Below are 24,945 nucleotides of genomic sequence, written 5' to 3' on the forward strand. Positions count from 1 at the left end.
TAAGCTGGTACATAGATGCTTTATTTCTGACATTAATATGGTCTGTATTGTATGTGAGATTCTCTTACATAAACGAAAAGTTTGTAGTACAACAAAAACTAAGATAAACAAGGCATTTGTTGCACATTATGTCAAACCTTAAAACAAAAATATGGAGTAATATGTGTTTAGGTTTCATGCAAGTTTGGCGGCTGCATGTACAATCTACTTATAAACTGAAAGAAATGCAAATGCACACAACATTCAAAAAGTAACAAAGATGCCTGACATATGAAAGATTAAAACCTTTCAGCTAAAGCAACAAAGTAGGAGTTAACTAAACGATCCAACCAATACCAAAACAAATTAATACTACTTAGCACAAACCTATGCTTAAACTTGGTATAGGCAGTTCTGGTGATACCACTTCTACTGAAATGTATCATCCAGATTATAGATATTTATTCTCTCTCGATGTCTTATTTCATTTTTTTAGTGAATTAAATCCTGTGCCCACTGTTAAGTGTTGTCGTTAAATCCATTCTGGTAACACACACCTAAATCTAGTACTGCCAAGCATTCCAGTTGCCGCCTCTCTGTTTTCACAGGTGAGGAGTAATCCTGGCATGATGGGTATTTTCTGATCCCCTTGGTTTATATAGGATTCCCCCCCTTAAAATTTTGATGTGAATTAAAAGCTGCTAAAAACGTTTATGCCTACTACTATCATAGCCAGGCAAATTACCAAATATCAAAAACTCTTAAAAATAAAGATTGTATAAGCTTTGAGATGTTTAAAAAGGTTGAATAACCCATGACCTTCCTTGTGCCGCTCACCATGTGTTAAAATTCTGCATTAATAAATTATTCTCTACCATCTTTGATATTAAAGTGATAGAAATACTTCCCACACCCTGCATAGTACTGGTTGATCTCATAAAGTTAACTAGAGAACCTGACCTCATTTTTGTAATTTTACATACAGTGCATATGATGCTCGCTCTTTCCATCTCTCATAGCAGCAAGCCGATTCTGCCACTATCTGTAGCAGCACACCCGGGAGTGGAGAGGAAGAGTGTCTGAATTATAAATAACTACAACTACAGTGTACAATTCTATTTACCTGTCAGTATTTGTTGATGGCACACCATTATAACTTGCTCAAAATTAACTACATAGAAATCTCTACAACACAAGCAAACCAAAACATTCCTTCAGAAGAAAAAAAAAAGGTATAAAATAAGTGCAAATACCTAAAATAGGCAACTAAAGCAACTGTTGTGACCTGTATACCTTTAAATAAGGACAAAGATTTTTCATAAATAAAAGAATGTTCTCTGTGCTCTTCAAATAGTTAGTAAGTATATAATGGTCAAACTTAAGTGCAGATACAATTGGTTTGAGATCCAAGGTGCCAAGTTTCTTTTTTTTTAATAAAATATAAATATATATTTAAAATGCATTAGTTTTTAGTTCCTATGCAGGACAAAGTACTCCTGGGTCACATACAGGACCCCACCATTCCTTTCTAAATATATTTAAACAAGGTACACGAACAGTTGCTGTATAGTACAGGTATACCTTGTAATTATTTTGTAGACCAACATGATTTAAGGGTTATAGTGCAATCTCTTTGTAGATGTAACACACAGTATAGATTGGTACGCTTCACCACTGTAATTCTTCTGCTACTCCATACTTTAAACTTGTCCTTTTTTCATTTTAGCTGTTTTAACAGGAAACAACATTGGCTTCTAGACGACCTGCATACATATAAATATCTACATTTAAGCTTTAAAACGAAAATAAATTATAAAAACAGACTCCTTTCCAATTTACAAAATTTTCCCTGTTCCTACATACTGTACAATACATTCAACAATCATCTCATTTTGAGATTTCTGAAGAAAATACTGATGCTTTACACTAAAACCTAATTCACCCCCCTCTGCCTACTTCTAGTACCATTTGCAAATAAATATATTTAACACTGTAGTTAATTTCATTGTTTTGCAGCATACCAAAAAATTAGTAGTGCAACTTTCTATCCTTCCTTTGTACTCCTTTCCATTGTGTTTCTTTATATACTAGAAAAATGCTACATAAGCAAAAGCACATTCAGTCATGTATGTTGCTCATTTGGAAACCAGTAACAACCTATGAACCTACTCTATATTGAAAATGCACTAACAGAAAAAAGCAATGCAAGTCAAAAGAATAAATATGAAAAATAGACCTAAAAACTGTATGTTGTCAGTACTGCAATGTATTTTACCATTCTTTATCATATTTTAAGGTGTTGCTTTTTTAATATTTAAGAAATTCATTGCAGAACTCTGTACTATCCCTTTGTAGAGAATCTGAGAGTTTCATGTCTGTTCATTGTCAGTCAAAAGAAGAAAGGAAGCTTTAAGGTAGCTTTAAGGTTTCCCTTGGCAGGCTGTCTCAAAGTAAAGACTTAATTCACAAGTATTGTGCTGAAATCGCCTTCAACATTGTGTCAGCTTCAGTGGAAGGAGATGGTTGTCAGTTGCAGTGACCATCACAGTATCAGAGCCCTTGAAGTGCTGTTGGTAGCTGTGTATGTGCTCAGATATCTTCTTGCTTGCTCAGTCATGATAAGCTGGTCTTCTGTTTTTCCGTAAACGACTGCCTCCCATTCACAATTTGACTGCATAAAACAAAATTCAGTTCAAAAGGTTCTTTTAACTAAATACAATATTTGAGCGATTCTCATCCAGCCTTTCAGAATAATAATAAATGATCAAAGTCTAGCAATACTGTATTTACTGAGAAGGATTCAGTTCTACAATACAATACCTAAAACCTGTGACAAAGTTCCCTCTCCACCCCTTATTCCCGCTCCCCAGCAGTGCATCTGTGTTACGCTTTAAGTCTTAACACACAAAGTGAAAAACACTCTTAAGAAGAGACTAGTTCAACAATTGATACATAAAGGGAAAGTTAATTAAGTCATCTTCTCTTTGGATATCTTCCCCTTTAAATGTGCTATGTTCAAGAAGCAGAAAAATACATTATTGACAGCTGTCTGGAAACACCAAGAAAGGCAAAGTGGTTTGGCAGCTGAAAAAGAATATTGTGAGGGACTTCACTGAACCAAAGTGGCAGCTGTGGAAGAACGGTCAGATGTTTGGGGAATATATTACAAATGGCAAAGGAATTAGAAATAAAAATGAATGGAAGAATAATTATGCCACTAGTCCTGCTTCTTCCATGAAGCAAACCCTGCACATTTACATGATTTATTGAAACTCCAGTTGATTTGCAGCAGCTCTAAATTGGACCTGACACTAGCAGATTGTAGCATAATGAAGAATGCAAGATTCTTTCCCTCCCACATGGAGCTAGAAACGGATCCAAAGGATCACTTCCACATAGAGATGCACAGGGGAAGTTTGCCATTTGAGTTTCTCTATAAATTTAGCAGGACTTGATTCATGGAAGGCATTTGCAGTTAGAGAGGCCACTAAACTAAGAGGGAATCTCTCAGGGGAAAGAGCAAAAGATAAAGATGGTTCAATGAGAATATTTGTGAGTATAGTATGACTAAGCTGCACTTTAAAGTATTCTTAAGATCATAGTTCTGGGCCAGATCGATACATTCACCTTTGTTCCAATTCACAGCACTTAATTATTTTTTTGGAATATTACAATTAAATGAGGTTTGTTCTTTCTTCTCATAAGAAAGGATCAGAAAGTAATACTGTTGTCTCTGAACTTCAAAACACATCATCATTAAAGCAATTAAGTGGGACATGGAAAAATCAGGCTCCAGGTGCCCTGTCTTTTTTTTTTTTTTTTTTTTTTTTAAATTAATGCAAAGCTGGAGATGTTCTCAGAAGACACAAAAACTTTATACATGAACTCCCTATGGGGCAAACTGGAACAGGAACCAAGTCAGGCCAAAGAGAATCTCTCCCTAAACCTGGTGGTCAAGACACACAGAAAGAAAACTAGGTTCCACAGTTTTAACCGTATAGAAAATATACAGATTTATAAGAACAGGCATGTTACAAGAACAATTACCAAACAAAGCCTGTGGATGACCTCTGCTTAATGAATCCCACTGGGCTTATTATGAAGTAAGCACCAGTGAAATTTGAGAAACTTAATTGCTATAGAGGTTTAGTTTGCAACAAGTCAGGCTTTCTTACTGCTAGATTTCGGTACCCAAACCTGTTTAATAGGTCTACCCTACCCTGTTTGTTTTGTTTTGTTTTTCCTCCACATTTAAATCTTAGAGGCCACTCAGTGAAACATCAGGGTTGTATTTAAAGAACTTAGCTATGAATGAACACTTGGTGGACAAATGACCAACTTAGAAGAAATAAGCATCATGGACACTCTGACCAAAACTAGATCACCAAATCAAACAATTATAGACATTAGTACAAGCCAGAAACCAAAAAGAAATTATTTGTTAATCTGCTAACAAAACTAACAGAATTCTTTGCATCCAGACCTGAAGAGCCTTCTCCATTTTGACATTTTTTGAAGCACATGCATTCGGTTTCTTCTTAATTACTGCATTTGATTTGTTTGCTGGATTTGTATCCTGGTTTTCTGATGTCAGGTTACATCTGTTGTCATGTATTTCCAACAACGGTAGCATTAATAAAGATGTGGTATATGCATTTTCTGACTATTGACAAAAAAGAGGGTAGGGAACAGGAATAATAATTAGTATTTAATTTTTTAAAAGTCTTCAACTGCTGTGATCAGAGAAAAATGCAAACAAAGCAAATAATAGCAGAAAAAACCCTAGGGAAGAATCTGAAAAGATAAAGTAATGAACAGTATACGAAGAACTAGCCTGGTCTATACTGAGATTCATAGTCAATACTGAGCACAGTGAAACAAGAAGCTGTTTGCATGATGTGGGTATTACTGAGAAGCAAGTTTCTTTTATACAAAGCCAGGCCACAGCTGATTACATTTGTTAAGAACAAGACTTTATCAAGTGGCAACTACAGAACAGTTTTAAAGAAATAGGCTTGCAATTCGCTTCTATAACAGTACAAGCCTCGTGAAAGTAAGCACAAGGAGACAGGAGTAACAAAATTAAGATCACTTCAGTATCAGGGGGAGGAACTGCTTTAAGAACTGAAATAAACACTGAACTGATCACTCCAGAAGAGTTTTATATGCTGATAATGTTTATAGAAATAAAAAGAAATTAATCCAGCTTCACTATAGCAAAGTAGAAGAAAGGTATATAGCAATTTTAGAGAGCAAAAATAGATGAGTAACAGCAGCATATGTACTTGCTTCCTTACAAAAACACCCCATTACATTGTGTTGAACTGCCTTTACATATTTATTCTACCTTGGGCCTTACTCCTAATTTACCACCACATGGACACACAATTTCTACTCAAGGATTGGTACATTTTTCATTTTTAAATCAGACACTACCACTATGTCTCTTGCCAAGCTGTAATGTTCCTGTTGCACCAGCATCCCTCATTAAAATGGAGGAAAAGCACTTTTTTCCCACTCCACTGCCTTCAGTGTACCACAAGACCATGGACAGTGTATCTTGACTTTGGTTTAATCAACTGAACGTCAGTGATGCACAATATACCATGTCATAACAAGACATTAGCAAGAAAACACCAGGCATTTTGTGTCTGTTTTGAATGGCTGCAGCAATGCAGCCATTGTCATGAGACAGAGATGTTCTTGGAGAAGTGGGGAGATTCCATGAGGTGGCAGAGAGTTATGCTTGTTAGGCTTGGCATGGAGTCTAGGAGGCGTTGAAGGGAATTTAGAAAAACAGCTACAATAAACAGAAAGGGGTATGACTTAATCACCTGTTCTTTTTAAGGATTTTGGCTCCTGTGTCTTGAATATAGCTTTATACCTGATCGAGAGTCACAGACATTTGCTCTTTCAGAATTAAACACATACATACATCATTTTAAGAACCAGATTAGAATAAAGTTTTCCTGAAAACTACAAGACTAAAGATTAACCAATACAATCATTCAAGTGGAAAAATATTGGGAATGAAGGACCAAAACAGCCCCATCTCTGAACTCTCAATGTCTTGGTTTTTGAGGCAGAAGTATTCAAATTCCTTCAGGCCAAGGAAGGCCACAAACCTCAACTTCTACATGCTTGCTTTTTCCCTACTATGTGAAGCAGGAAAAGGGAAAACATGCTGCCCAATATGCAATTAGGTATCTTCAAAATGCACCTGCCAGACTGTCAAACATGCAAAACACCAGGGCAAATGCCATCTTCCTGGTGTATTATAGAGAGCTTCAGCGTGCCATTATATGCTAAAGTTTACAGGTAATCAGCATGGAAGCAGCTTTGCTATAACAGCAAATCTGCAAAGCATCCACATTACTTTACCAGTGCCGCTCTGAAGGCTTGAAAGGAAGAATTCATGCATGAATTCAAGCCCAATATTCAAGTATTGCTTAAGCACTTAAAGTAGAATTTTAAACTGAGGATGATTTTCACTTTCTAGATTTATTAATCTAGCTTCAATCCAAGCACTTTATTTGCATTGATAAAGTGAAAGATTCTCACTTCTATATTAATATTGCTCCCAGTGATGCTCTTAAGTAGTTTAATACTTACCTGTACATCTAAACTATTATCTTCTGTGAAGACCTGGGCACCAACCTCTTCTTTTTCCCATGGATCTAGGACCAGTGATTTTCTGACTTTTTTAGAAGTGCTGTTCTGCAATGAACATTTTGCAGAGAAAAATTGTAAAATATTATTTAAAAGCAGTTATTTCCTATTTGAAATTATTATTGTAATGTTACCTCCTGCTTGCAGCTTTTATACACAGTGTCATCTTCCTCCTTGAGAAATATATCTGTTCCAGTTTCCTCTTTCAAAACTTCCCTAATGTCTTCCTCCAAGAAGGCAAGTGGTTGCGACTGAGTTAATTAAAATTGGAGGAGAAAATACAGGAAGTCTATTAGTTGCTAGTTTTTACCATATTCTACTTTCAGCTAATGTAGGACAGAAAAGAGATCTTGCAAAATATAGCAACAGATAAAAGGATTTAAGCTATTGTAGTTAACAACTACAGATCAACATTTCAAGGGTATGAGATTTTTTAACTCATCTCACTCCAGATTATTTCTAGCCAGATAAAATATATACATGCACACAGAGCTTCAAAAAATGCAAGGCAGCATTGAAAAAGACATGCAACCTACTTGTTTTTATTCATTAGCCATGATTATCCACTGGCAAAAGGGATAGAAATACTTTATATGTACTAAACACATACGTGTATATGTACATGCATACAAACATACTAAAAACCTGTACTATAAAAGTATGACTGTTGTTGGGAAAGGAATTTATATCAATCTTAACGCAAGTCTTTGAATAAGACATTGATAGTCCCAAGTACAGTACCGAATTTCACAGAAGCCATACAGATGGCTCCTTTGTGTACCAACAGGAGAAGAATTCCCCTAAGCCCTCAAAATTTGATTTTGAACAGGAGGTTAATAGTGGACAGAAACAGGAATGCCAAACCACTCCATTTGCATAGTGAGAGACTGTGAATCCATAGGGTAACACAGATGGTGCCAAGCCCTGTGGCAAAGTCTGAGCTACCTTCTGTGTTTGCAGAAAAGAAGTAGTCAATATATATTGGCTGGAATTTGTTCAGAACTTGAAAAGCATATGTCTACTGAATTCCAAAAGTTATTACGCATTAACATACCTTAGCTAGGCTAGGAAGAGAGCAAAAATTAAATTCAGTTGGAACAAACAAACAAGTAACATAATCCATAGTCAACCCAAAAAAAGTCTCCTGTGACAGCCAGAAGAATCAGACGAATCATCAATTGGTATATTAACATTTTGGTTTTCAGGATTAAAAAAAAATTGTAGATTTCATTCAAATAAACCCCTACGAAGGATAAAACACTTCCAAATCTTTGCATCAGAAAAATGCTCAGAATACTACCATGCTGGGGTAAACACCTAGTTTCAGTCTTAGCAGTGTAGAGGAACCAAAACCAGAAAACAACTTGGTTCTTACATAGTCCAGAGGATTCAAAGAATGCAGTTTTTCAAGTCAAATGTGAAAGCTGCTTAAAATAACAAAGTTTGTCACATTTGTGTGCACTAGTTTGCTCTTACTAGATTATCCAGTTGGAGGACCCAGCCCCATTCAGTCTCTGACTTTTTCTTTTGAGAAAACATAATGCTGAAATATTAATATCTCAGACAATGATGTTACCACCTTGTAACAGGTCCAGTGTTAGCAAGGCTACACAAATTTAAAACAACTCACAAATGCAGAATCAACATGTTTGAGATTACTATGCATCAAATGGTTATATGTACTGAATAGCATTCAAAAAAGGCAATGCCTCTGTACTACACTGAAGGATTCTAGTTTAACATACAAAATCTGAATCGTTTTTATTCACATTACAGCTGTTCTCTAGGATTATATGGAATATCTCAAAAACAAGAGTGTATTTAGACTTTAACAAAGAAGAAAATAAACAATATCATCACATACCGTAAGTTTGAGGGGACCATACTTCTTTTCCTGAGCAGCCAAAGCATTTTTAAAAGGAGTTGGAGTCCTTGGAGTTGAGCCCAAAAGAGATCTTCTAATTGTGGGAGTTCTAAAACTATTCAAGCATAGAAAATTGTTCACACATGCATTTTAATATTTTACTCTGTCAACAGTAATGTAATAAAATGAATCTAAGAAACATTTGAATATACCTTATTTTATGCAACAGATATCGCCACCATGAATATGAAGGTATTAAGATCACCACAGCATTACCCCAAATATATTAAACTTTAACTGGATTTTGTTCAGCATTTTAAAAAAGGAAAAAATTTAACTGAGTACAAGTCACTTTCTTTTAAGTTAAAAACAGAAAGCTGGTTTGTTTGTACACAAGTATTTAGATGCTGGAGAGTAAAACTCATTCACGGTATGCACACAGGTAGACTAATTTTTCAATGTTTGGATTTTTTTTTTTTATTATTATTAAAGCAACACTACCAGATATCTAATATAATAATCCTACCCCACATTTTCCTTTTGATCTTTTGGTGTCATTTCCTTGTGTAGGGGAGTCGTAATAAGAACCTTCTGCCCACAGATTGGAGTTGAAGTAAATGCAGGATTTTCAAGGTTAAATTGTTCATTTCCAGAGCAAGTGTTGAAAAACTAAGCATGAGGAAAAAACAAACAAACAAACAAAAAAAACCCACAAAAAACAACAAATCTGAGAAACATTAAAGTACATAAACTCGCCACAGTACTGAGCAGTAAAAAAGTTATACGTATATATCTGTAGGGCTTTTACTGACAAACCCCAGTAATCTGTTCTTGACTTATACTCCAATACGTTTGCGATATTTATCGCTGAAACCTTTTTACCTTAAAATCCCTACTGCTTAATTAAACCACAGAGACAATGGGTCTCTATCAACAATTATTTGCATGAGAAAGCATGAACTGGGATGTAAGTTGCCACACCCTTCCCTCCCAGTTAGTATCCAAAACAGAGGAAATAGGTTATTTAACAATTTATTTTTAATATATCTACTCTTATGCAGATGTTTAAAAAATCTTCTGGACATATTTGTTTAGGCTATAATGTATGACTAGGGATGGAAGCACTCATAATTTATAATCCACCCACTGCAGTCTTCATAGTTTAGCCCTATTTAAACTCACCTGTGATGGAGAAAATGGTAGTGTTTTCACTGGGGTATGCTTTAGTGCAACATTGATGGCATCATTACACAAGCCATCATTCAGTTCATTAACTGGCGATTGCCCAACACGCAATCTCTTTTTCTTTCTTAGGATAGTTGGTGGAGTGCTGAATTTAGTTACGTTTGAGGTTGTTGGAAAACCTGCTTCTTCCTCGGCACTGATGCTACTGTGTTTTTGGCCATCGAGCACAACGCTGACATTATACGGGCACTCAGCAGCCTCTTCGTTGTGTTGAATCCGCATTAGTTTTACTGGAGCTGGCTTGACAGGAGATGCAACTGCCTCTGAAAGCTCAAAACTGGTGACATCACTCCATGCTACAGGATCCTATGAAGCAAGATGCAAAACACTCAAACACTAGCCGGCTTACCCAAGATTATTTCACAACATCCAAGCCAATCTAACAGCTCTCTACCTCCAGAAGCCATATGTTGAATTAATCTCCCTATATCTTTCATGCAGTCCTAAAACACTAATATTTCAAAACTCAGCTATTTTAAAACAGGCAATAAACCAACTCACTCAATATGGGTGAAACTACAGACAAGTACAGAATAAGGTGATTTTAATAATATTTTGCACATATTGTGTAAATTTATGTTCCTAAATAAACATTTTCTTTTTTTAGAATAAATGAAGACTTACAGATTCAATAAGCTCTAGTGTCTCTGCAAATTCTGGAATAGTTTGTAGAGATGATAGTACTGTATTTGCTTCCACAGCCAAATACTTAGGTGGTGAATTTTGCTGAACAGATGTGCCATGGGTCTCATCCATGCTGTAGAATTCACTCGTTTGCTCCCCAAGGCTATTTAGTGCATTAGATACACAATCTTCTGTGACAAAATTTCCAGGCCAACAAGGTAAGTTTGCAGCTTGCTATAAGGTATGAAAAAACATATTTATCTTATTCAACCTAGAAGGTGAAAAGAGTCAATTATGTGACCATGGGGAAGAAAAAAAAAAAAAACGGTAGCATGTGGAAAGACTAAGCATAACTATTCATTTTTGCTTTTTCAAATCCTAATTATTTGTTTGCACTAATGCAGTTAGTCTTCTCCTTACATTAACACACTCAAAATTCTCGAATTGTGTAAAATTTTTATCTCACCTCTCATTCATATCTTACACATGCTTAGATAATTTTGAGTTGTATTGGATGCCATCTCTGATGTAAGTTTCCTGTGTTCCTGAACATCAGTATATTACAAAGTCATCTTCACTACAGAACACAGGTACATTTGAAGACTAGAAACTGTTTCTAGATAGTTTGATCTGATTTTTTTTTAATGCAGATTCTGCATTGATAGTTTACTTGACTTCTAAATGCTTATCCTATTTTAGTACACTGTGTAGTACTCAAGAAACAGATTTTAATTTCCACTTGAAATTGAAAAGCAAAGCAGATTCCACTAGATAAACAGAGCATTGCACTGTTTCAAGAGAATGCTACGAATGGCCCCATCACAGAAAACTGGAAGTTCACCTGTAATCTAAATTAGTGATCAACATGGTTTGGTTGGTTAGGTATCTGGTTAGTTGTCTGATGTTCTCAGCCCTTTGTTCATGAGGAAATAAGTGACTGTCATCTGCAAGTTTCCTTCATTCCACTTATATATGTGTAGATTTTGTACAGTGCAAATTTACATACTGTTTGTCCAAATGAGGATATTAAGTATTGCAAGCACTCGCAAAAAAGTTTCATACAAATATAATCTACAGGATGTTTTGAAATCAAATAGGGCAAAACCTACGTATTTTTCTCGTTTCTCTGTTGAATAGATGATCAGCATTGCTGATCTATAAAACTGAATGGCAGTGATATCAACAAATGTGCTACTTCTTGAAGACTATCAAAATGATAGGTTTTAGGAACTGCCACATTGAAGGTCATATTTCTGCTGTTTTCACAGATTAGGAAATGACACTAAAAATAATTTGCCTCAATTCTAATATGTAGATTTTGTTTTACAACCCAACAGCCACAGGTTTGATTTTAGAAGGTCAGGTGAAAAAAACACCACACAGAACCAAACATCCACTTCTAAATTGCTGAGGATCAGTCTCAGTAAAGCATATCCGAATATTTACAGAGATCTACAGTCCTTACAGAAGACACTCTCTTTCTTCTGATTTCATTCTCTGCTGACATCAGCAGCAACTCAAGTTCCTTTATTTTCTGCTCTTTATCAGGATCATCATCAATAAATGACTGCTGAAAAAAATTAAGAAAGAAGACATTACTATTTTCCACTTCTACCACCCCTCCACAGTAAAGATTCTACATTATAATACAGCTACATTTTGAACAGAAATCCACACCAAGTGGGAACAGAGCTGTTCAAGATGTATCTTATTCCATAATACAGTGGCCACAAGTGAAACAACTCCAGCCATTACCAGGAGATGGATCCTATGTTAAAGTGGTAAACAAGCTAATATTTTACCAGGTTTCTAGTATGGCCCATAATTGCTCAGTACACTATAGCACTTTTTAACCAAAAGTCACTCAGTTCTGTCTTTAATAGAAGCAACAATGTTGGCACCTTGCTAGATGTGTTTGTGTTTTCACATGTTCTCTAGAATTTTGAGTTATTTATCCCTACTAAGTGTGCAAGAAAAGTGTTTCAAATCAGCATTTGCTGACAGTGTCTACAGAAGCAATTCTATCACTACTAACAGAAAAGAAAATTAACTACTGGCTTTGGTTGGTTGAGTTTTAACCTCCTTAAAACTTTTTATTATTGTTATAAATATAGGTGAGGGCATATGCCACGAGTTTCAAAACTAGTTATACTCCTCAATTTAGGAAGGACTTTGAGGAGCAGAAAGTATCTTATACTTTTCTGTATAGGGCAATCCTGAGTGCCAAAGGCCATGTGAGGCTTTGTTATAATTTGTATTCTTATACTGAGATCAGGGAAGAAAATGCAACATCAAACAGATGACCCACACAGGGAAACTTAAGTTTAGGAACAGAGTTCTGCAGAGTGCCTCTAGCACATCTAGCACAAACAAAATAGGTGTCAAAATAATTTTTTTTACTAATTTCAAATTCACAATAATTATTCCAGGAAGTCATATTACAAACCAAGAGCTACATTCAGTCCGCAACACAAGACGAATTCCAGATATATTCTAAGTGAGCCCAAAGGAGCAAAAGAAAATAAACATATCCATTTTTGTTTGTTTGTTTTAAAGTTTCTCCATACTTCAGCATTTAGACTGTTCCAAAAAAGCATCTTCAACTGATTGACAGATGTGTATCAGCCAGAAAAAACTAGAACCTCTTGAGAACAAAAAAGCACACCCATAAGTATCAGTCACATAAGTTATTTGAACAGAGTATTTCAGATAGGGTTATATTTATTACATATATAAATTAGTAAAATCTTGTATTTAAATTTCTCAGAAGCTAGATAATACTAATAGGTCACAATTTTAACCTAAAGATTTAACTAGCAGTCTATGTTTTAAGCCATGTTTCCATCAGAAATAAGGACATTTTGTTTCTGGGATGTGTGAAGACAGCTCCTTTCCTCCTACCTAGACCCATTAAGCTATCAAGCCAGCTTACAGAGGAACACTTCCAGGAATTTAGGCAAATGATAAAGACACAGAGATTTTGAAGTTACAGGTTTTTAAACTCTTCGTTCTACAGCATAATACACAGTACATTATCTTCATTTACAATGCTGGTCAACAATTTACCTGAACTAAGTTGGAAGAAGCTGAAACATGTTCTAAATAGCTGCCTTCTGGTGAGGCATACTGGTATGCTGGAATCTAAAAAGACATAAATCATTTTACAAACCCTAAAGAAAATGAGGCTATAAAATGATCACTAGTTGATCATACATAAACTATTTATTATGGTTTACAAATTCTCAGTTACCATAAAAATCACAAAAATACTCAAGAGATCTTCATTCTTTCAGATTTGTTTCTCAGTCCAAACCATATAAATGATTTGAAACTAGTAAATACTAGTTATTCTAAATTTTGAACTTACATGTGTCTGAACAGGTATGTAAAATTGATTCTGAGTGTGCAAGTGTTCCATAGTCAGACAAGGTTGGGGCTGAAGTTTGGATGAACTATCTCTTTCAGACTTTATACCGTCTTGTAAATACCCTTCCTGTTCCACCTTTCTTCGCATTGTTGAATTCCAGTGATTTTTAATCGAATTATCAGTCCTAAAATGAAAATGTACAACAGTGACTCATTTCCACATCTCAGAGCTTAATATACAGCATGATTTAGAGGGTTTGTACAGTAGGTTCACCCAAAGCTGCAAATCCAGAAAGCTCCAGCATCTTGGACAGAAATTTTTATCATCAGTGGGGTTTTGGCACAATAGCCAGAAAGCTATTCTTTTCAAAATGTCCTTCTACTAAGCTTTAACTCCACAGGAAATTAGAAGTGGCAAAAGAGAAAGCCTTGGTTCTGGCTATTATCATGTATGAGAACCCTTTTTCTTGGACACTTGGAACAACCATGTGTTCTCTGTCACTATATTATTTACCCCCTGCTACAAATTTGCAGAACATAAAGCTAAGACAATCACCCTAAGGGCACTGTGGGTAGTGTTTGCCACTGGCAGACATCTCTTTAACACAAGTGACAGCCTGCATTCCCAGCTCTGAGTTTGATGTGCAGCTTTGTGGAAGAATATCCCACTACCCCTTGGTGCCCTTCATCTTGTATGGGAAAGCAGGCCTGGCAGGAGACCAGTGTTCACTGTTACACCCCTTGGACAGAAAACGCCTGCAATTTGACAAGCAGGCTGAAATCACTTTTAACACTAGACAAGCATTAAGGTAAGAGCAGAGTATTACAGAGAAGAGTATTACAGTCTAAAACACTAGCAATATTATTACTAGCTTTAGAGAGAGGTACATAGAAATAAAAACTGCTTGAAAGCCCATTCTTCATTTAAGCCTAACTCCAAGAAGTATTCCCTTTTTTCATCCCACTAGTGTCAGGCTCCTTACAAAACTTCTAAGTCTAGGATACAATCTTTAGCTCAGAGTCTCATCTTGGATTTATTTCAAGAAATAAGTTAGTGAATTAGAAATGCCTCTGTCCTTACAAACTCATCTTCTCCACCCTGAAATTCTATTAAGATGCAACCTATTTCCTTCTCATTCCTACAAAGGCTTTCCTGTGATTCATGGATTGTGTACTTAATCAAAACATCAAGTTTTTTTAAACACACATGTCTAAGGACTCATTCTCCCAGCATTAAGAAGTCTGACATTCCTTGGGCATAGCTAGACAGTCACCTCCTGAACACACAGATTGAATTCAGAGAGGGACATTTTAACATTGAACTTCAATTAACAGTACAAGGTAAAAAATTTATTTCATTAAACTCTTTATACACTAGTATTTTGTTTTCCACAAGCATGTAGGTTGGCATTTACACTTGAAACAAAGATAACGAGAACATTGCATACAATTCATTCTTAACTTAGAGACTACATGGTAACCAACTACCTTTGCAATGCATGACTCCTAAGCCTGAACTTTCAAAGGTTACTGAGACTCTCTTTCGAGTGTTCTGTTTAACAAGAAGTGTTCTACAAAGAATATATTAAAAAAAAAAAAAAAAACTGATCTAAAACCAAAAAGAAAGTCACTACCAACTGCATATTAATGAAGACACTGGTATCAAGTCACAGGATGTTAATGCATACTTCCACTATTACTTGTAGTTACTCTTCTGCTCTACTACAGTTTTTTCTAAGTAACAGGAAGATTTTTGAAGGAACCTGCAGAGCATTAGAGGTCTTTATTGGTTTGATAGCTTTTTAAGAATACATAATCAAAGACAAAAGATCTTCAAAATGTCAGTATCTATCAAGATAAAGATGTGACATAGGTTTCAACAGATGTTCTCTGACTAACAAATTACAATGGAAAGAGTTGTGCACTTTCAATATTCCAATAATTAACACAAATAGAGTTGAAAAGCACCTTCCAGGAAGAAGTTTTGCTATTTCAGCCCATCGGTTTCCCAAACGCTTGTGAGCTTCATAGATTATTCTGTCCTCTTCTTCTGTCCATGAAGACTTTTTTACCTCAGGATTGAGATGGTTATGCCATCTCTCTCTGCATTGCTTGCCTATTCTTCCTTTCAGGTGTTTCGCAATTAGAGACCAGCGCTTTGGACCATACTTCTGAACTAATTCAATAACCTGGAACACAGATGAAAGCACATTATAATTCCAAAACCTAATTTTCCTCATCAAAGACCGAGAACACTGATAAACTCACATTTCAGGACAGTATTCTAATAGTCAAGTTGATAAGATACTAGACCTACGGAATCAGACAGTGACTTGGACTTTTAAAAACAAGAAATCAAAACATTGCTTATTAACTGCAGATTCACAGTGTTTAGAATGTAAGTATATACCGACGAAAACATAAATTTGCAAGTTTCCTTTTGGTCACCCATTGCATAATTTGACATTAGGAAAGACGAAAAAAGAAGCTGGTATAGATGCTTGGTTTGACATTCTTCAACAACATACATATGAGAAAAAACCCACACTTCTACTCCCAACCTTCATCCCACTTCTACATGTTTTTATACATTAGAAGAATTTTCTTAAAAGACTGATGAGAACTGTAAAATAATTGATTAGGAAGACCATATTCACAAATTGACAAATATTAGTTTTAAACATCTTAAACAGTTTTAAACAGGGGGAATAAGCAGCTGATTTGAAATAACGTATGTGAGAGCTATACATGCACCTCCCTACAGGACAGGACAGGTTTTGCAGGCAAAAAGCTGCAGTGTGGATTAACAGAGACAGGGAAAAGGAGTCTAAAACACCATTGCTAGCTTCTTTAACAGTAGAGTATGAAATCACTTCCCTTATTCACAACCTCTTTAAGTCTAGTGGGTTTGAGGAACAAAAGACGCAAATGAGACCTTTGATCTTTAGTGCTGTAAAGAGATCTCTACATGGTAATCTAGAGTAGTTCAGCTAGCAATCTGAGCAAAGGGAAATGAAACGCTTGAGCAGATCAGACATTCCATTTACATAAGAGCAGCTGCTTTTTTTTTTTTCTACATTACATTATGCTATGTGAGAAATTATCTATGTCAGAAGATGCATCAGACATCACCTTTGTGGGGATGAAACCTAAGAAAAAGTACACACTCTTAGCAGTCATATGCCAGTTTTATTACAGTAAAACAGTACAGTATCAATTAGTTTTTATTACCCTCTGATCTTCTTCTTTAGTCCAGGGACCTTTAATGAGTTCTGGGTTTAGTACCTTCTGCCATCGATGCTGGCACTGAAAATCTGAACGATTCTGAAACAGTTTTAGAAGACCGGTGTAGGTGTTAAACTCTTCAACACATAAAACTGTAGATATTAACTAGCCAGAATTATTAGCTTATTTCAAATTAAAATACTTATTCAGACCTTTGTTCTAACAGTTAAATTCTCCCTTATCGTTTCTTCTTCCATTTGCTTACAAAAACTCCAGAAAAAGCAGCCTCACAGAAAGTTCTAATTGACTTCAATGTTCTTACTCGGTAATCAAATTCAGAACTTACTCTTCTTTAGAGAAAAACTTAGAATTATTTTTGTCCTCATTCCTCCATACTTTCTTTGAACTTTATAGCATTGACATGCTTTTGACATTATCAATAACCTATATAAGGAAAGAAATTTATTTTTTCTTTCAAATAAAAGAATAAGCTTTTTTTGAAGTCTCGAATATAATTGCAGCTCTTTACTAGAGCGTTAAAGAAAACTATATCAAGTTTAGCTAACACACACTAATTAAACTACAATGCTTTTTCTGATCAGGACAGATGGTGCTTTTCTGAAGCTTCACGAAGGATCTTTTGAAATACTGTTCCCAGTTATGAAGGAGAAGTAAGCTTTCACTTTGCCTCCTAAAAACTGTCTGTACGAAAGTTTGGGACTCTCGGGGTAGTTGGTTCAGTCCTCAGAAATACACAGAGAAGAGCTTGTCACAGCATCGCATACCAGTACACCTTTTATAACACTGGGACACAACAATTTACTTTCTTCAGTGCAAGCTGCTAGATAGCAGGTACTGATTTCAAGGTTTTGCTGGGCTTGTCTACCAAGTAATGGTGTTACTGCATTCAGATGAAGTTAAACAAGAAAAAGTCTGCACGACAGAAAAAACACCCAAAAAACACTGTTACATCTAAAATTACATTGATCACAGTACCTTCAAGTTAATCACAAGTAGACACTGTATAATTAAAAGCACACTTGAGTTTGTTACAAATCATCATTTCCTGGAGGCAATACGCTGTAAAATACAGACTCAACACAGGACAGCTGTTGCCATTTTCTATGAAATTTTTAAATTGTGGCCTTTTAGTGTTTTTACCTTTCAGACATTTCTCAAGTCATGATATATTTGGCATAGAAGAACAAAACAAATGATGGGAACAGTAAAATAATTTCAGATAGCCTTAGCCACAATAAATTGAAAGAGAAAAGAAGCTGTGTTCCCTCTCCAGAGTTACTTTTAAGCCATCTTCACTTTTTTGGGCAGAATAGAGGGAGGGTTTACTTGTGCCCAGCCCAATAGTGAAATGGGGTTCTGAAAACATGGCAGTTTGAGTGTCTTTACATGTTAGCTACTCAAGATATGCTTGATTTTCCTACCAAAAGACAATCAGCAACAAGGTAAGTGCCAATTACAACAGCCTCTAATATTTGGCTTTGTAGTTTGAACACTGCAGTAGGTCACCCAAAGAGGCTGTGCAGTCTCCATCAATAGAGATATTCAAAACCAAACTGGACACCGTCCCAGGCAGCCTGTTCCAGCCGCCCTTACTTGAACAGGGCACTCAGACTAGCTGATGTCAAGAGGTTCCTTCCAACACTAGTGATCCTGCAATGAGCAGCCTGATCCTCCATGCATGTTTCCCATGATAGCTGGGGAGCCTCTTTTCAGCCTCACTTGGGCCTAGCTGAAAAATAGCTTTCTGTCTCCAGCAGCATTTGTTTTCAGCTGCAGAATGTTTTTATTAAACTGCCAGGTTTGTTAAATGCAACTCCATACTACACCTGCAGATCAGTATCACCAAGCATTGCATTTTTAAACAGTTTTATACTAAAGCTTTTTTATATTATCTCTTACTCCTCTGCCATTCACCGGCTTTTGGAAGAGGATAATGCACATGTAAGGAATAATGATTTGCTTATGCAGTCCTTAAATTTCAAAGCTTTGAGCTTGTTCCCTGATATTTATACTTTGCCACCTGTAAAAAAAATCACAAGTACCATAGTTGCACAAATATGGTAAGAACAATGAAAAGTTACAGTTGTTGAGCATTTAGAATTCAAGTCTATTTTTACGTAGTTACACAGGTATTTCAGACAACCATATCATCCCACTCAATATTATGAGAACCACTAAGGTGGAGAAAGAGCAGCGTTTTTTTTTTTTTTTTTTATTTCTAACATTTGAGTATTCAATTCCACTTCTAGGTAGTGAGTTCAGCCTTAGATCTTAGCTATGTTTTTATAGAAGGCATTTTAAAGCATTTAATCAGAAAAGAAACAATCATCATCAACTCTAGGTGCAGGTATTTTCTACCAGTGCAGCTCATACAGCTGAGGAGTTATTTAATGTCTGAACCAACAGCTCCTTTATTCATTCCACCTGACCACTAGAATAGAACAAGAAACTTTAATTGTAAGTAGGAAACTTTCTTAGAAACTTGCTAAGGTTCTATTTGTTGCAACAGAAGAGTGGAAAAAATTACATATTTTAGCGAAGCAGATATGACTGTAAAACAAACAAAACAACTTAAAACAACAACAACAAAAAGCCCAATGAACACCTCTCCTAACTACTTCAAAAGCAACCCATAAACTGCAGATATAACCACCACAAGTGGTACAATTAATAGAAAGCAGGAATACATTCCAGAATGAAAACAAATAGCAAATGTGGACAGAAGGCATTGATTATTTTTGGTCATTTCAGACCATCACGTGAGCCTCAGTCTAAGGTGATAAGATTCTCCAAGGTCTAAGCTACATCTCAAGTCCAATTTACAAGCATCTCTCAAAATATTTTTTACTATTACACCTTTCCAATTTCTGTTTTACCTCATTTCTAAACTAGAGATGACAAAACTAAATAAATATTAAAAAGGAACTTAACTGAAACTGAGATTCAACTTACTTGTAGATGACTAGCAATGAAAGCCCAATCATCTGTACCATTTTGTTCCACCAACTTCTTTAGCCTTTCATCCTGTTAAGACATAGCCAGCCAATAAATGTTACACACTATCCCAATACGATACTAAATAATACCATATTTCATGTGCTACCAATATAATATAGGAATGAAACTAAAGCAAACAAAAAAAAAAAATCATTACCTCATCACGTGTCCATTTCACCCTGTTACATATCTTCTTCAAACCTTTTTGCTGTGGTACTTCATAGTCATGATCCACATATTGAAGGTCATCATCTTCCTCACTGTAGAGTCCAACAGAAGAGTGAAAAAGATGGAGTTTAAAATAACTCTGAATAACTTTTTTTCTAACTACTTGTATCTTTTTTCCAATTGTACATATTGTTCTAAAATGATATATGGAACTTGCATGAACATAAGATCTGCCTCCAGCAGTGGCCTACATTCACCATGTCAAAGGAACAGAATTAATTTTAATTTCAAGGCCATGTACTGGGACACAGACAGATAATTCATCCCAAATCAAGACTTAATTTGAAGCAATAGCTATTGTTTAAGATCATGGTTTTGTAACAAATTTATGAATCTTTATTGTACACAGATGAGCTTGTGAGATAAAGTGGTTTTCTAGTCTGAAAAATACATTCATGTTCCACCTATATAACTCAAACAACAAATACGAGTGTGCCAAATAATTTAGTGCCAACTTGAGAACTTCACCGAGCTCCTGCCTTGAATAAAAGCGCCGCCTAAATGTTACAGGAATAAGATACAAATCTTCAAAAACAGACGTATTCCAGCAAGAAATGACTAGCAGATCAGTGCTGGGTCTGTAAGTTAAGAGTTGGAGGGGCGGGAAGGCAGGTAACCTCTGTGACTCCGTGTAGATCACACTCCATCTACTGGGGAAAATCGGACTGCACGGCCTTGACAAACTGCCTTACAAACCAGCACCACGGGGAAACGTTTCATGGAAATACCACTGCTACTTGTATGTCAGTGACTCATGGTCGACGGCATAAATTCAAACACGTGGAAACCTAGGCCCAACAACAAGATGAGCAGTTCCTCTGCATTAGTGATAGCAAAGACACAAAGAAATTACTCCCATCCAAATACACATCTTTAATTAAAAGCAGTTTCACACTGCAGTCTTTACTTTTCTCCACTATCAGTATAAAGCAGAATATAAATATAATAAATTCATGTTCAAAAATATGTATTAGTTCTGTCTAGCCTTGAAATTACTTCCTTTTTTCAACCAAAGGTAAAAGACATCCTTTCCCAGTAATGGAATGAACCTGTGCTGGTGTCCTCAGAACCAATCAGATGTCAGATCTCTACATTATTTTCCAGAACATGCAAATTACCCACACAGCATGCTGATCAACCATGTATGTACATTTGTTATTTCCCATGAAGTATATCCTCTGTGGCTAACACAAATACATGGTCATACAAGAAGAGCACTACTTCACTGAAACCATTACTGCAAGACAGTATGTACCCAGCTCTTGCAGACCCAGTGTATTTCACACTGCTTTTACATCCTACAGCACATCTGGATTTGCTCCACTTCATGATGCAGTAGAAATAGTAACACATTAACATACTAAAACTTTTTGGAGCCAGTGAAATACAAAGCAGTAAGCTTGTCTAAAGGTCAACAGCAAGTTCTTCACAGTACTTAAAAAAAAATAAGCTGCAAACACAATGATTGTAAGAGTTTTGCATTAAGTGGCTTAGGACTTCAGAAAACAGGACTTAAATTCACAGTTAACCAAGAGTTCTCTCTTCTGCTCCTACGTCTTCTTTTTTTTTTTTTTTTTTCTCTTATACACAGGTTCTCAGCAAATTTCAGAAGTATATCTTGGTATTATAAGGAGTATATCTTGATATTATAACTCTACTTCACACCAAACAAGCCATACAATTTAGTCCTGTGATTAAGCTGTTTGTCAGCACAGGCTCCCTACTCACCCACTGCACAGCACAGTAGTTCAAGAACAGAGTCTTCAGCTATGTGAAGAATAGTGGGGATTTTAAAAGAAAGGAAGGGCTCCATGTACACAGCAGTGATACTGATGAGAGCGCAGGTACTAGACAACATTGGTCCTGGCCAGCAGCGCTGGTTAAGAACCCTGCACCCAGAGCTCTCCAGTGGCACATGTGACCCATGGCCAAACCAGCACAGCCACCAGCCACCTCCATGCACTTCACAGGCACAGGGGCCAGCCGAGCAGTCAACAAGCTCTCTTGCACTTGATTCCACATGAATAACCATCCAGTCTTTGGTCTTGTGTAGAATAGTACACCAGCAGACTATAAATTAAATACACGTGAGTGGCTGGGACTACTAACTTAAGTTTTTGATTAAAAAGAAAATATTTTCAAACATTTGTCAATTCTTCTACAGTTAGGAAATTGTGCTAAAATACTGCACAGAAGTGGAAAGTGGCCACCAAATTTCATCAAATAAGAAATCTGGAACAATAAAGGAAGTATTTCACTACTTCTGTGATAACTGCCTTTGTAATTCTGAGTAGACAATCATTAAAGGAAAAAATTAGGCTTCCAAATGCAAAGAAAAAAAAAAAAAGAGCAGTTTAATGAAATTAAGCTTAATCCCACTTGGTGCAAAACAACTATGCTTTCTCTGTATTTTGCAACTAGATTAACAATCCTGAAATCACCTTTAAGTAAACTCGTAACTATAATGATTTAGTTTTGGAGATATCATCACCACACATTGACACAGCATTCATCTAGGGCAACTGATCTCTAACTAAATGTTCCCCCGCTATCTACAACCCATTATATTTTCAATTACAACATCAAAGCACTCCTTAGCCATGAGATATAATACAAGCTAAAGCTTTGCGAAGATGAAATTACTGTTTGCAATACCACAGATGAAAGTATCTTCAATTACAAAGTGCCGCTTCCGAGTAACAAGAAGCATTCTCTCTGAGCTGATTCTTGCAGATAGGTAAGTATAGACAGCTCCAGCAGTCAGCCTCTGCAAGCAGAGCCCCTCAGTTGATTTTTGCTTCCTACATAAGAACCCCAAAGCATTGCTTTCTTGTTTTAGTTGCAGTTTTGCCGAAACAAACAAACAAAATAATATAACTCCTTCCATATCAGAGGAAAATCCAGAAGCAGTTCTAATATCCGTAACTGTGAAACCACCCCAAATTTCATGAAAAGTTAAGTACCCACAGTAAACCCCTGGTGTCATAGGTAACTCACACATCAAAAATTACTCACTGAGCATCCTTTCCTTTCTCAATCCTAATCCTTCTTTTACATTTCTTCATCACTTTCCAGAAACTGATTTTCTATTTAGAACAAAAATAACCATAGCAGCAACAGTTCTCCAAGACGCACCTTCTGAATACAAAGTAAAGACACACCCATTTTCCTATCAATAAAACAAAAGGCGTATCTAAACCATATGGGGCTGCTGCTGAAGCTCTTGAGGAAGATTTCAGGAAGATTGCTCTCAGGAAGATTTCAGGCCAGATTACAGCATCCTCGATCAAAGAACATGCCAAATCAGAGAAAGTAGGTGCATTTAAGATATTGGAAGCATCAGCAAGGCTGAACATTAACAAAACAGCCCGAAACCTTACAGCAAGGCTGTGCCAAAGCCACTCGGGAGTAGAAAAACAAGAAGCATTACTCCAGCAACAGGAAAAGTAACCAGCAGGAAAAGCTACTGCGGAGGCAATGCACTTATCACTGACAGGCTCGGTGGCCACAGAAAAGCAAAGCAGAGAGTTGCCTAAGTAAGCTACAACAACGATTGTCCGAGGGAAAGCACAGAAGTGAGAGCAGCTTCAAAGTAAGAGGCGAGATGTATACCGGAGCGCTGGGGCTCGCAAGCCGGAGGGAAGACAGATACCTGTGCGGGTGCCGGCCGAGGGAGGAATCAGAGGGCGGAGGGAGGGAGGGAGGGCGGTGGGCAGTGACACCCGAGGCCGAGGGCAGCGCCAGCACAGCTCGGCGGGGGGTGCGTGGCGGCGGGGCCGGGGCGGGGCGGGCCGGCGGCGGCACCTGGCAGGGATCCCGGGGCGCGGGGGGGAACCTGGGCGCGGGACAGCGGCGTGGGAGGCAGCGAGCGGCTGCCCGGGACAGGGCGGCGGGCAGAACGCGCAGAGACCCCGGCGCGGGGCCGCGGCCACACTCACCTGCGCAGTCTCTTCGCCATCCTCGGGGCGCACCATAAGGGGGAACCGCCACGGCAGCGGGGCGCAGCGCGGAGCCCTCGCCCGGGCTCCTTCTCTCACAGCCGGGCGGCGTGGCAGGGCGGGCGGGGGGCGGACAGGGGCACTGGCGTCTCGGGAAGGCTGGAGGCGGACAGGGCTCCTTTGACAGCCCCCTCCTCCCCGCGGAGGTTCGCGGTCCCCACAGCGCCCCGGCGGCCGCCCTCAGCCGCGGCCCGGCCCGGCCCCCGGCGCGTCAGGCATGGCTCGGCCTGGCCCCTGCCCGCAGGACGGAGCGCGCAGCGGCCCCTTTCTCGCCCAGCTGTGCCTCCCCCCTCCTGTCAGAGCTGCCGCGGGCTCCGGCGGCGCCTTCCTACCCTGGGCAGCTGTGCTGCCGCGCTGCGCTGCCCTGCGCTGCGCTGCCCCGCCCGGCTGCCCCGGCTGCCGGCCCGGCCACCGCCGCCCCGGCTGCACCGCCACCGCCGCGCTCGCGGGCTCGGTCGGTACCGCCGAATCTCGCGCCCAGCCTCCTTCCAGAGCCACCGTTTGAATCTGCGCAGGCGGACTGCCGCCCCATTGGCCGCCGCCGCCGCACGCGACCCGGGCGGGGGGCGGGGTCTCGCGCCAGCCGCGGGCGGGCAGGGGGAGGGGCGGAGGGGCGAGGCATGACGGGGGAGCGAGTTTCCCGGCCGGCGGGGGGGGGGGGGGGGAGGTACCCCGGCTCTCTGCCGCCCCCCCGCCCCGTAACGCCCCGGCGCGAGCACCCGCGCGCCG

The 24,945-nt window shown here is 38.1% G+C and overlaps 1 protein-coding gene across 7 annotated transcripts; it reads right to left on the reverse strand.

Annotated features, from left to right (window-relative positions):
* On the reverse strand, window positions 1-24,739 carry MYBL1 (MYB proto-oncogene like 1). 7 transcript variants are annotated; one of them, XM_065053691.1, is made up of 16 exons: window positions 24,157-24,739; window positions 20,148-20,250; window positions 19,946-20,017; window positions 16,979-17,071; window positions 15,716-15,936; window positions 13,749-13,932; window positions 13,448-13,522; window positions 11,847-11,948; window positions 10,382-10,615; window positions 9,695-10,063; window positions 9,039-9,181; window positions 8,513-8,627; window positions 6,783-6,899; window positions 6,592-6,696; window positions 4,463-4,642; window positions 1-2,650 (listed from the first exon to the last, which is right to left on the reverse strand). In XM_065053691.1, exons 1-16 carry the CDS (start codon window positions 24,174-24,176, stop codon window positions 2,522-2,524), a joined length of 2,262 nt encoding a protein of 753 aa, XP_064909763.1. In that variant the 5' UTR covers window positions 24,177-24,739; the 3' UTR covers window positions 1-2,521. The 7 variants fall into 7 exon arrangements, with proteins under 7 accessions (XP_064909763.1, XP_064909762.1, XP_021148633.2 ...); XM_065053690.1 differs by having other exon boundaries at window positions 11,847-11,951; XM_021292958.2 differs by lacking the exon at window positions 24,157-24,739 and adding an exon at window positions 23,354-23,814.
* Window positions 24,740-24,945: the final 206 nt, after the last annotated feature.

This window comes from Columba livia, chromosome 2, assembly GCF_036013475.1.
Source record: "Columba livia isolate bColLiv1 breed racing homer chromosome 2, bColLiv1.pat.W.v2, whole genome shotgun sequence".
NCBI classification, from domain to species: domain Eukaryota; kingdom Metazoa; phylum Chordata; class Aves; order Columbiformes; family Columbidae; genus Columba; species Columba livia.

What these genes read in the sequence shown, in the direction of transcription:
- MYBL1 (XM_013368344.3), bottom strand. Translation starts at nt 23,574, where the DNA reads ATGTTCAGCCTTGCTGATGCTTCCAATATCTTAAATGCACCTACTTTC. An exon ending in GCAAAACTTCTTCCTGGAAG is followed by an intron (nt 13,933 to 15,715) that starts GTGCTTTTCAAC and finishes TTTTCATTTTAG; the next exon opens with GACTGATAATTCGATTAAAA. An exon ending in ACATACCTGTTCAGACACAT is followed by an intron (nt 13,523 to 13,748) that starts GTAAGTTCAAAA and finishes ATGTCTTTTTAG; the next exon opens with ATTCCAGCATACCAGTATGC.